Genomic DNA, 13,286 nt, shown 5'->3' on the forward strand with positions numbered 1-13,286 from the left:
GGTGTTTTAGTGACTAGAAGATTGTGGTGGGTACATATATGTGTGTGTGTGTGTGTGTGTATATATATATATATATATATATATACATATATACATATATATGTATATATGTATATATATACATATATGTATATGTATATGTCCATATATACATCTATACATATAGATATATTTATAGACAGAGAGAAACTAAAGCAGAAAAAGTTGAGGACCGAGCCAAAGCAGCACAGGTGAAAGCTAGTGTGAACAGATAGAAAGTTGCAAATGGGAAACGGCGGGTGCCTGCCGGCCGGAGCGGCGAGGATGTCAAGAGCGTGCCGGCCGATGTGGCGTGTGTTGGAACCCTCGCCTGAAGATGTTAAATAGGCTCTCTGATGCCGGAGCATGCCCACAGAGAGTCCTCGGCCTTTAACAAGGCAAATTAAGGTTTCGCTTTGCCGTGCCGTGCTGTGGTGCTCTCGTCAAACACAACATTTCGCATCGTTCGATCCTCACGTCTTTTTGGATGGCCGTGTTCTCCCATGATGCCTTGCTCATGTGCGCAGCAGCGTTAGCGTTGCTGGTGGCACAGATGGCCAGCGCCAGCGACCCAGAACTCACCACCGACTTCTCGGTGCCCGCGGGAATGAACGCCAGCATGCTGGACGGCAACTTCTTCACCTTCACGGGCTTCCGTGGTGGACCCAACGCCCCAGCAGGCGCCTTCAAGCCCATCAAGGCCTTCGTGGACGCCTTCCCGGCACTAAACGGCTTGGGCATCTCCGCTGCTCTCCTGGAGTTTCAGCCAGGCTCCCAAAACACCCCCCACACCCACCCGCGAGCCACCGAGCTCTTCTACGTGGTGGACGGCAGCGTCATGGTGGGCCTCGTCGACACCACTGGTCACTTGTTCACTCAGACGCTCCAGAAGGGCGACCTTTTCGTGTTCCCCAAGGGGCTCGTGCACTTCCAAGTGAACCCCAGCTCCTACAACAAGGCCTTCGCCTTGGCCTCCTTCAGCAGCTCCAACCCTGGCACGGTCTCTCTCCCTGCCACCCTCTTCGGCTCCGGAATTCCCTCCGCTGTCCTCTCCCAGGCCTTCCAGGTCTCTACCGACACCATCGCCCAGCTCCAGGCCCCCTTCGCCATCATTTTCTGAACTACAGACTAGCCTCTCCGCAGCGGTAAAGGCTGTGGATAAAGCAGCGTTGGCTATGCAAGATTACAAATGCAACAAATAAATGCCCGTGCAGAAGTACCGAAATGTGTATTATTTTTTAATAATAAAGAGCCTTACCAAAGAATTAAAATGCACTTTGTCATGACAAGAAAGAGCCTTACAAAAGAACACTTTTATAATTTATAATAAAGTTACACCTAGTTGATTGATCCTTCTTAAACGTGTTTTCAATTGATTCAATCCTTGATCTTAATGTCCTTATGCAAAGTATTCTCTGGATAGGTCCTTATCCACTAGGTCTTATTCATAGGCCCTATCCATAAGGAATATTATTCTAGCCTATGTAAAGGCCACCATGTGCATTAGGGCTATTACATACATGCTCTCATCCATAAGGGCTATTGCATAAGGGCCTATACAATAACCCTATGTAGTAGACCGATTCATTAGGGTCGAAGGAACCTATGCATAAGCCTCATGCATAGGTTCTTACACATGAGGTCTTATGCATATGCCATATGCATTAGGGCTACTCCATTAAGAGCAGCACCCTCACATTAGGCTTCTTGCATAAGGACTTATGCATAAGAGGCCTAAGCACAAAAGAACCTTAGCCTTGTGCATAAGTATTTATGCCTCATACGTAAGGACCTATGCATGAGGCTGATGCATTAGGACCTATACATAGTGAAGGCCCTAGGGCTTATGCACTTAACCTACGTGTGTAATGGTAAGATGATAAAATTTGAAAAAAAACCTCAATGCACTCACACGAGCCATGCAGCAAAAGTGATAAGTGAAAAGGCTGAGTCTAAGCTTAGGTTGATGTAGACACAAAAAATTTGCAAGAAACAAGGTTGAGCTGCAAAATAAAGTAGAGGGTGGTCGTAATCCACCTTCCACCACAAGTACCATAATGATCAACTCCTAGAGGACACTTCCCAATGACAAGGACAACACCCCAATATGCCCCAACATCCTCCAAGCCTCCTACTAAAATGACCCTTCACCACCACCTAGTCCACCAGCACCATAATGACAAGGACAACACCCCAATATCCCCCAACATCCTCCAAGCCTCCTACTAAAATGACCCTTCACCACCACCTAGTCCACCAGCACCATAATGACCACCACCACCATCATCATCTCCCTCCTCAGCACTGGCCCCCTCTTTTTCATGCCAACCAAGCATTGCTAGTCATGGAAAAAGTTCTTATAGCTCAAGGAAGGGGGGCCATTTTGTAACTTTCCGTACTTTGAAGGACTCCCACCTACTACAGAGATACGGCTCTGGATGAAGAAGTTTCATGACCTCTCTACCATGCCAAATTCTCAAATCCCATAATCATTCCCACTTGTGCTAAGTGACTATATATTTTGCAATGATGGTGCTTGTGATCTATAAAAATGGCCTTACCCTTGTGCTTCAAGTCAAATGGGGAAGTCTCAAAGACTTATGTAGTGGCTAGAACTTAGTAGGCCTTGGACCTTTTTATAGTATATTTGTGCTTTTGCTTTGCTTTTGATAAGGATTTCAAACCCTTAGCCCGAGTGACTTAAGGCCACGACGGCAGATACAAGGGATAGCTTGGAGATGTGGTGAAGTGAATCCAATGCCCTTCCACTTACATGCTTATCATGCGGAAAAGCATGTTTGGCCTGCTTACCAAGTTGGCATGCATAACAGATTTTATGCATACCATCCACTTTGAACTTCGAAAAACCTGCAACAATATAGTTGGGCTTGCATAGATTTCTTACGTTGTATGTTCATGTGTCCAATGCACTTGTGCCATATATCAATGTCTACAATAACACTTGTCCCATACACAAACATAGCTGCCTTCACCTAAGGGGTTGCCATGCTACTAATCATTGGAGCAGGGATTGTGCCAGTTGAGTCTCGGGCATTGATAGCTTTGAAAGCACAGGGCTATTATGTGATGGTGTAAAGACCCTATGGGTACTGAAGCAGCCAACTGCATAATCCAGCAAGGATAACAAGAGGGTACCAAAAGTAAACAGTTAACGGGGTTTTGTATAAACATGGCCCAAAGTTCAAAAAGCATATAGGCCATATCGTAAACGACCCTTCGGGGCAAGGGGCGACCGGAAGCCCCCCTAGGGGACGTGTCATCCCCCGCACCCCCTTGCTAGTGTGCCCTATCGGGCGAGACAAAATAAATGAAAAAAAGTTTCAAAATTGTAACAACATGCCTAGGACGCTATTCAACCTTTTAGCTACAAATTAAAAAAGTAAACATTTATTGAAACACAATATTTATAAACCACCTTTTTGTAATAAAATAAATGACGAACATCAAAATAGTAGCAAAATGGATATTGAACATCGGCCGGGGGGTGTGAGGGCATGGCTGGGGGTGAGGACACGACATGGCTCCAAGGGGGCGGGGGGGTATGAGGGCACGACACGGCTCCGAGGGGTCGAGACGGGGGGGTGAGGGCATGGCACGAGGGGGCCGAGGGTGTGAGGGCACAGCTCCAGGGGACCGGGCGTGCGACGACACAACACGAGGGGGGGTGTGACGACATGGCTTTGGGGGGGGTCGGGGGGTGTGAGGGCACGGGGGGTGGGGTGGGTGTGAGGGGACGGGGTGGGGGCACAAGGGCACGACAGGGACGGCTCCGAGGGGCTAGGGGGTTGTGACGGCGGGCTTCGCAACAACAGGGGGGTGTGAGAGCACGGCCCCGACGGGACCAAGAGGTGTGAGGGCACAACACGAGGGGCGAGGGTGTGAGGGCACGGATCCGGGGGACGAGGGGTGTGTGATGGGATGGCTCTAGGGAATCAGGGGGGTGTGACTGCACGGCTAGGGGGGGTGAGGTAGGCATATATATATATATATATATATACACATATACATATATATGTATGTGTGTGTGTGTGTGTGTGTGTGTGTGTGTGTGTGTAGATACATATATATATGTATATATAAAGAATCCTTTCGTCTCCTCTTTCTCAAGCATAAATCTCATGTTCTCCTTCATTTATGTGCTCCCATCTCTACAAGCATAAGTTTCATGGAAGCTAATTGCATCCACAGTACACCAAGTTTCTTCCCACAAGCCACAATCTATGAAGCTCATTCTCATCTCACAGGTAGAAATTCCTTGCAGAATGCACTCTCAATACTTGACCCAAGTGCGAGGCGGTCTAGCACTATCGGCCAGACTCATCCACACCATTTGTATGCTTTGCCCACCAACAACGTTTTTGATTTCTCTACAAGCCATGAGTTGGAGATTGGTGTTGGTATTCCTCCATGGAAAAAGTTGACCAAGGACCACTTGAAGCATAGGCTTGCAGTTGTGCCACAACTAGCTTGGCCAATAGTGGATGGATGGCTATCCTTTGCCCCATTTTGAGGTATTATATGTAGATCACAATAAGGCCATATTTTGTGTACTCTATTTTTTTGGGGAAAGATTTCTTGGAAATTTCAAGTCTTTTCTGTCCTTTATGCCATGGTTTTTTAGATGGTTATGTAATTTTCAAATGAAAGGGCTAAGTGTCAATTTAATGGAGTGATATGTGCATGTCCAAGGATGGAAAGTTGCAAGACACATTATTTTGCGTGACAAGATACCATATGTGTTTGTAAATGAGCCCAAACAATTTAAGCCTAGTTTGGAGCTATAAATTAGCACAATAGAACATGCAATGGGCACTAAAAAAAAGCACAAGCAACTTTTTTCTAGTTTATGATGATACTCATAAGCATCCATTTGCCATGGTACTTTGAACACACAATTGTTGTGTGCCTGAGTATGTGTTGAAAGAAGATTTGATTCTAAGGTGTGAATGGTTCATTGTTTCCCAAGCACAACTGTGCTTCACCCCAAGAATACAGTCACCTTGATGGTCCACAACACAAAGATGACGATACCATTATGCAAAAAGGAGGATCCAATCCTAAAGAATCTACATGATCTGAAGCACAAAAAGCTACGAGCCTCTTCCCTCGTATGGATTGGATGTTGCTTTCTCCATCTGTGGAAGCAATAAGTAACCTTAAATCTCAAATTGCTTATCAATGACAACAATGACGTCCTCAACTAGTTGGTGGAACATTCAAATGCCACAAAGAAAAGAACCCAAAATGATCACCAATCAACTCCCAAGTGACAAGGCATGTGTTCAGCTCAAAACATCGTTGATCATTATGATAACTCTATGGCCATTAATTGAACCGTGCATTTCAACCAAATCATGTGGCCCAAATGATGGCTGGCCACATCGCCTGCTTAACCATGAAAGCATGGGTGCTATCAGTATGACAGACTATCACCCCCCTAAACTCTCGGGTCTGAAGAGGTAACACTTGCATCGTGTGTACCTGTTTAGAAGGCCAAGCATCCTTCTTCACATCATTGGAACTTTATTTAGCACCTAGCTTAGGACAAGTTGCTTACAATGTCCAGGTTCGTAGCAGTGAAAGCATAGATTTTCCTTCTTTTCTTTCTCATAGTGCTCTTATTTTTACATGTGTGTGGGTTTCCTTTCTCTATGAGATTTTTTTTATGTCTCTTAGCCTAATGGCCCCTTGTGCTTCTTGACCCCCTTGTCCCACTTGTCCCTTGTCACATCGAAAACATTTTCTTTTAAATTTTGATGTTCCACCCTCTTAGACTGCTATCTGAAAAGTGATTATGATCTGCGAGATATATCATCGTATATCTGAGCATCCTTGATCACTTCGTCACATCTTTAGGTTCTTTGGTTGCAGATAGCTCTTGTACTCAGGCTCTAAACCTGGCATAAATCCGTGTAGAATTTGGAGTGCATCGATCCGCGGTTCAGGTGGCCTACTCTTCCTCTCCCCCCCTCTTCTTTTGCACAGCCTGCTACCTCGCAACGTGCCTCTGTGATCCCCTAGCTTCTCCAGCACGCGCACACCCCCTCCCCGTTTTATCAAGATTTGTGCCAATCGTGCTCATGGTCCTATCTGTCTGTCTATGTAGTCAGAAACCTCATCAATGTGCCCAGCTATTCACCCGACTCTACTGACCCGGCTATAACCGCGCGTGAACCGCGCTTGGCAGTATCATCCCGTCACTCTTGCTCAGCTAACCCTTCGTTGTTTATATTGTAAGGTTGTGTATCTGTCACCCAAACCTTAGGTTTACCTAAGGTCTTTTATTAACTAATGCCACTGACTCGAACAAAAGTTTGTTTAAGTTCATCAAACCGCTGACGGCGATATGCAAAGATATGGAAGTAGAAAACTGCCGACGTGGTCCAGAACTTGGTTTGAACCATATCTTCAAAATCGTGGATGTAGTGACTGTGAGCACCGTCGATATGGTAAGAGTAGAAAGCCATGTGTCGTAGATCCGGTCCTTTGTTGAGGTCGAAGACAAAATCTTTGTCAATCCATTTGGTAGCTCTGAACTCTTTGTAGCCTTTGTTGTAGGCAAGTGAGAAGGCAGGAAAATTATAGTAGCAGTTGGGATTTTTGTACTTAATGTTCCACCACCACGGAACAGGAAAGAAAGCAGAGTTTACCCGAAATTCAAACGAAGCCTTTGCGTACCATCGTTCATAACACGGCTTCTCTAACCATTACACTCGCCATTCTGGTTGTAGGTCTCACCAACCTTCCTTTTGACCCTCCATATCTGCCTCTGCTATCTGAAAACCACCACACGTGTGAATTGGATGAATTGTCCTCCACCTGGGCCTCAGGGACTATGTGACACACCTCGTGCAGGAGAGATCAACGGCTCGGGTTCTCTGACCGTTCGATCTTCTTGAGAATAATCTCTTGGAATCAAAAGAGATCCTAGAGGATTTGATTGATGCCTTTAATTATCATCTGGCCCAAAGCTAATAAAGGCCATTGAATTTAGATTTTTAGCACAAGCGTAGTTTACCTCATAGATCCCTGTTGAACCAGCATTGCAGAGAGCTCCCAGCGCACACTCTGCACCTAAGCAAGCACAAGCGCAAACGTTTGATGCTGGCTAAGGCATACGTTTTTAGCAAAAAGCTGGCACAAGCGTAATTTACCATCGACCCTCAATTGAACCAACATTGCAGAGAGCTACCAGCGCAGACTCTGCACCTGAGCAGGCACAAGCACGGACATTTGATGCTTGCTAGTGCAAACATTTTATCACTTCAGCAACTTGAGCAAGCACAATTGCATAGTCACGACCCAACATTACAGACTGTGAGACGAACGGGAGAGAAGGTTTAGGGGCCGAGGAGCGCAAACGACACGAATGCGACTATCAGATGAACGAGAGGGAAGCTCGGTGCTAAGAATTCAATCTCTTCAGTTAATCGCTTCAACTAGCGCTAATCACTAAAAGTTAGCTTTAAAAGCTTTCCATATTAGCTAAAGTTAATCCTAAGATATCAGCTCAGCTTTAAAATTTGCTAAACATGGCAAATAGCATATAAATGAAATCTACTATACATGCTACCTTGTATATATGGCTTAAACCAATGTAATTACTTAGCTCTATAAATAACCCTAGAGATGGTGTTGAGAGCTTATTTGACAAACCATTGTTTGCAAGTAGAGTAGGCCTCACTTTGCATCAAGGCTACAAGGGATCTCTCTTTACATGCTATGATCTTTGCTTGCATCTTAGAAGCCTCTATGCTGCATAAACATCAAAGCTTCTCTTGCCAAGATGAGAAGTAGCAAAAGCAGTATTTGCAATAGTGGGACGCACTACTAAAGAAGGGAGAATCTCCTTTTCTTTATATTGTAAGATAATCATAGATTTAGATGTGGTTATTTCTATGTGAACCTAATTTTTAGGTTCTTAGGAGATAGCTCTAAGGAGACAAATGCTCTTAATTATCACCTGGAGTGCTCTTAAACTTAGCTTCAATTAGCTTTAAATATCTTTGTGCCCGTCTTAATCACTTCTACTCTTTCAATCATTAGGCTTCAATTCTCTTAGAGTGCAATATGGTGGATGTGATTCTGTATGAAGATGTCAAGCTTGCCGACACGGTAGATTAACTAGGCGATGTTTAGCCAATGATGATTGTCATGCAGAAAACATTTGCAAGAGGACAGAAATGACGGACCAGCTTAATGAGGTACATCACATTGTGCACATCATTCCATTTCGGAAAGTGGGTCGCTCCTCCCCGGGTTTGCTCGTGCATAGTGCTTCAAGATCATCGAGGTACGAGAAGCAAACTCAAGCTCGCTTCACAAATGTGGAATATAAGTTCAAGAGAAACAAGAAGAAATTTGAAAGAGAGCAAAAGAAAGTGAAATGCAAGGAGTTGGATGCTATGATGGATGTCGAAAAGCAAGTAAAGAGGCCTCGTGATGTGTTTCTTGAAAGGGAGCTAATGAGAGCTTTGGATGCATATATGGACACGAAAGAAGAGCGTATGCAAGACATTCAATGAAGGATTGATGAAGGCTACGATGCACATATAAGTGAAACTCTGCAAACTTCATTTTATCTTATCTCTATCATGTCTGAGTTACTCTTTTTCCCCATAGTGTGCTCTTTTTTTAGAAGCGTTGTACCATAGAGAGGGAGCAATCACAAGAAGTCAAAGTGATGGAAGATAGTAAAGATAATGTTGATAATCAATCCCACACTCTATCATGTCTGAGTTACTCTTTTTCCCCATAGTGTGCTCTTTTTTTAGAAGCGTTGTACCATAGAGAGGGAGCAATCACAAGAAGTCAAAGTGATGGAAGATAGTAAAGATAATGTTGATAATCAATCCCACACTCCGGTATGTAAATGTTATAGCCTTCTTCTCAAACATAATCTTTCTTGGTAATGAAATTCTTCAAATAGTTGACCTCTCTGATGTTGTAGAAAAATCGTTGTACAAGAGATGAACATGGTCCTTTCCTAGCACCCACCAAGAAAAAAAACAAAGAAGATATGCTGAGGAAATTGCCATCGAAACCTCTAGAATCAGGAAAGGAAGAGGCAACTCTCTCAACTCAAATGCACAAAATAACTAAGGTTTGGTGTTATAAGATTTGGTATTCGTTTATTTTTTAAACCTTTAATGAGACTTATATCTTTTTTGATATTGGATGTATCTTACTGGCATCTTTGTTCTTTTTATCTTTAGATACGATGGGCTATTGGCTCTCAGCCTCAAGTGACTATTACTGACTCTCCTTCCTTGAGTGTTACCATACCACTCACATTGATAATCTCCAATGGTGAGATTCACTTCAAATCTTCTAAAAACATTGAAAATGATGTTGGGATCATACGAGAAAGGTAAGTGTTAGTAACTTAGTTTCTATCTCATCTAATTTTAAGCTATTGCTACTTGTGATTGTTTACACTGTAATGATATCTCAACTTCTCTCTTGTTAGTAACTTAGTTTCTATCTCATCTAATTTTAAGCTATTGCTACTTGTGATTGTTTACACTGTAATGATATCTCAACTTCTCTCTTATTGTAGATTTGAAAGTGGATTATCTATACACTTTAGATCTCAAGGATCGGATTTGGTTTAAGGGTTGATGTGATTGTGCTTGATGTAATCATGAATGAAAAGGCCTCAACAAGGACCATGAATTTATTCATGCTGTGAGTTTATTTTCACATCCTTCTATGTGCTTAATAGATTAGGGATGGTCTTTAGACTCTACATAACCATTGGTTGATTTGGGCCCAAGTAGGTGGCCTGAAAACACATTGCCGAAAGAGGTGCTTGATAGAGTCTAGTTCCTTGATAGTTTATGGTATGATTATTTGACGCCACGTCTCCACGAGGATAGCATTGGAGTCAAAAACTTTTTTGGCGGTATAGATATGTCTACAAAATTATTTCTCTTCTTACCAATAGTTGATCAGTATGGTTATATGATTTTTATTTCTACTATGAGTATTTTATGATTTGGTTATTTCTTATACATGGTTTGGTTTTCTTTTGAAGGGACCAATGGGTTCTTTTTATGATGTACAATAACCACATGAAAAAATTTGTACGTTTATCATGGAAAGATCATGGTGTTATGTACTTCAATTCATTGCCTAGATCCAACCCTCAGCATCACCTTCCTATTGTAAACCGGTTAAACAAGTACTTGTGCTTGAGACTTTGCCTAGATCCAACCCTCAGCATCACCTTCCTATTGTAAACCGGTTAAACAAGTACTTGTGCTTGAGACTTTGTATATGCACAGGTGAAAGCTAGTGAACATATAGCAAGTTGCAAATGGGAAACTACTCCGGCCGGAGCGGCCGGAGTAGTCCTCTCTATAAAGGTTTTGATGCTTGTGTAAAAGATGATGGCTCTTCAAGTAGGTTTTTGTAAAACCTCGTGGATCAAACCATAGAGTCACATTGCATTTCCAAGTGGCCATGTGAAATGCATCTTGGTTCCATGACCTTGCGTTACTATACAGAGCATTGCTTAATGATGATGATGATGTGGTTGTGTTGGTATGTGGCTCATTTGTCTCTTTTATGACCTTGATTCAATCTACTTTGATCATCTATATCACAGCACATTCGACCTTGATCTCTCATCATTACTTTGAACCATCACAACACATCTCACATATATTCTATACAAGTCCCATACACCCTTTGCTCCACATCCAAACCCTAGTCGTGAGTGCAAAGTCATGCAGCTTCACCTCTCGCAAAAAAGAAGACCATATGAATCTCTCCATGTGAAGTACAAGTCCACCCAAGCTAGCTTCCCATACACCCAAGCTAGCTTCCCATGCTGCAAAAGCAAAGAATACCATACTCTTGATTATCTTGAATCCCATGGGATAAAAGTTTTATACTAATTTCTTAAATCTCAAGAGTATAGGATCATGGTAATGTAAAAATAGTGTCGCAAAGTAACTCACGTGTATGATTGTGTGTTTGATGTATGTGTGGTGTTTAAGTGACTAGAAGATTGTGGTGGGTATATATATGTATGTATATATATATATATATATATATATATACATACATACATACATATGTATATATATACATTATCATAAATACACGCACACATATGTATCTATATATATATATATATATATATGTTTATATGTGTGTACTTATGTACGTACATACATACATACATACATACATACATATATATATATATATACATATATATATATATATATATATATACATATATATATATGTATATGTCCATATATACATATATACATCTATACATATAGAGAGATATAGTGAGATATAGATATATATATAGAGAGAGAGAGAGAGAGAGAGAAACTAAAGCAGAAAAAGTTGAGGACCGAGCCAAAGCAGCACAGGTGAAAGCTAGTGTGAACAGATAGAAAGTTGCAAATGGGAAACGGCGGGTGCCTGCCGGCCGGAGCGGCGAGGATGTCAAGAGCGTGCCGGCCGATGTGGCGTGTGTTGGAACCCTCGCCTGAAGATGTTAAATAGGCTCTCTGATGCCGGAGCATGCCCACAGAGAGTCCTCGGCCTTTAACAAGGCAAATTAAGGTTTCGCTTTGCGGTGCCGTGCTGTGGTGCTCTCGTCAAACACAACATTTCGCATCGTTCGATCCTCACGTCTTTTTGGATGGCCGTGTTCTCCCATGATGCCTTGCTCATGTGCGCAGCAGCGTTAGCGTTGCTGGTGGCACAGATGGCCAGCGCCAGCGACCCAGAACTCACCACCGACTTCTCGGTGCCCGCGGGAATGAACGCCAGCATGCTGGACGGCAACTTCTTCACCTTCACGGGCTTCCGTGGTGGACCCAACGCCCCAGCAGGCGCCTTCAAGCCCATCAAGGCCTTCGTGGACGCCTTCCCGGCACTAAACGGCTTGGGCATCTCCGCTGCTCTCCTGGAGTTTCAGCCAGGCTCCCAAAACACCCCCCACACCCACCCGCGAGCCACCGAGCTCTTCTACGTGGTGGACGGCAGCGTCATGGTGGGCCTCGTCGACACCACTGGTCACTTGTTCACTCAGACGCTCCAGAAGGGCGACCTTTTCGTGTTCCCCAAGGGGCTCGTGCACTTCCAAGTGAACCCCAGCTCCTACAACAAGGCCTTCGCCTTGGCCTCCTTCAGCAGCTCCAACCCTGGCACGGTCTCTCTCCCTGCCACCCTCTTCGGCTCCGGAATTCCCTCCGCTGTCCTCTCCCAGGCCTTCCAGGTCTCTACCGACACCATCGCCCAGCTCCAGGCCCCCTTCGCCATCATTTTCTGAACTACAGACTAGCCTCTCCGCAGCGGTAAAGGCTGTGGATAAAGAAGCGTTGGCTATGCAAGATTACAAATGCAACAAATAAATGCCCGTGCAGAAGTACCGAAATGTGTATTATTTTTTAATAATAAAGAGCCTTACCAAAGAATTAAAATGCACTTTGTCATGACAAGAAAGAGCCTTACAAAAGAACACTTTTATAATTTATAATAAAGTTACACCTAGTTGATTGATCCTTCTTAAACGTGTTTTCAATTGATTCAATCCTTGATCTTAATGTCCTTATGCAAAGTATTCTCTGGATAGGTCCTTATCCACTAGGTCTTATTCATAGGCCCTATCCATAAGGAATATTATTCTAGCCTATGTAAAGGCCACCATGTGCATTAGGGCTATTACATACATGCTCTCATCCATAAGGGCTATTGCATAAGGGCCTATACAATAACCCTATGTAGTAGACCGATTCATTAGGGTCGAAGGAACCTATGCATAAGCCTCATGCATAGGTTCTTACACATGAGGTCTTATGCATATGCCATATGCATTAGGGCTACTCCATTAAGAGCAGCACCCTCACATTAGGCTTCTTGCATAAGGACTTATGCATAAGAGGCCTAAGCACAAAAGAACCTTAGCCTTGTGCATAAGTATTTATGCCTCATACGTAAGGACCTATGCATGAGGCTGATGCATTAGGACCTATACATAGTGAAGGCCCTAGGGCTTATGCACTTAACCTACGTGTGTAATGGTAAGATGATAAAATTTGAAAAAAAACCTCAATGCACTCACACGAGCCATGCAGCAAAAGTGATAAGTGAAAAGGCTGAGTCTAAGCTTAGGTTGATGTAGACACAAAAAATTTGCAAGAAACAAGGTTGAGCTGCAAAATAAAGTAGAGGGTGGTCGTAATCCACCTTCCACCACAAGTACCATAATGATCAAC

General features: G+C 43.4%; 2 protein-coding genes across 2 annotated transcripts; both read left to right on the forward strand.

The window, feature by feature from the left end:
* The first annotated feature begins 384 nt into the window (after positions 1-384).
* Positions 385-1,293, forward strand: LOC147640118 (putative germin-like protein 9-2). The gene has a single exon (XM_086823107.1). It carries the CDS (start codon positions 506-508, stop codon positions 1,136-1,138), a length of 633 nt encoding a protein of 210 aa, XP_086679233.1. The 5' UTR covers positions 385-505; the 3' UTR covers positions 1,139-1,293.
* Positions 1,294-11,605: 10,312 nt separating this feature from the next.
* LOC147640119 (putative germin-like protein 9-2) lies at positions 11,606-12,495 on the forward strand. Its single transcript, XM_086823119.1, has one exon. The coding sequence runs from the start codon at positions 11,708-11,710 to the stop codon at positions 12,338-12,340; it is 633 nt and encodes a 210-aa protein (XP_086679245.1). The 5' UTR covers positions 11,606-11,707; the 3' UTR covers positions 12,341-12,495.
* Positions 12,496-13,286: the final 791 nt, after the last annotated feature.

Source organism: Cibotium barometz, chromosome 3 (genome assembly GCF_041138505.1).
Source record: "Cibotium barometz isolate CiBa-2024 chromosome 3, ASM4113850v1, whole genome shotgun sequence".
NCBI classification, from domain to species: domain Eukaryota; kingdom Viridiplantae; phylum Streptophyta; class Polypodiopsida; order Cyatheales; family Cibotiaceae; genus Cibotium; species Cibotium barometz.

Excerpts from the sequence above, each read along its gene's own strand:
- LOC147640118 (XM_086823107.1), top strand. The coding sequence starts at position 506 with ATGGCCGTGTTCTCCCATGATGCCTTGCTCATGTGCGCAGCAGCGTTA.
- LOC147640119 (XM_086823119.1), top strand. The coding sequence starts at position 11,708 with ATGGCCGTGTTCTCCCATGATGCCTTGCTCATGTGCGCAGCAGCGTTA.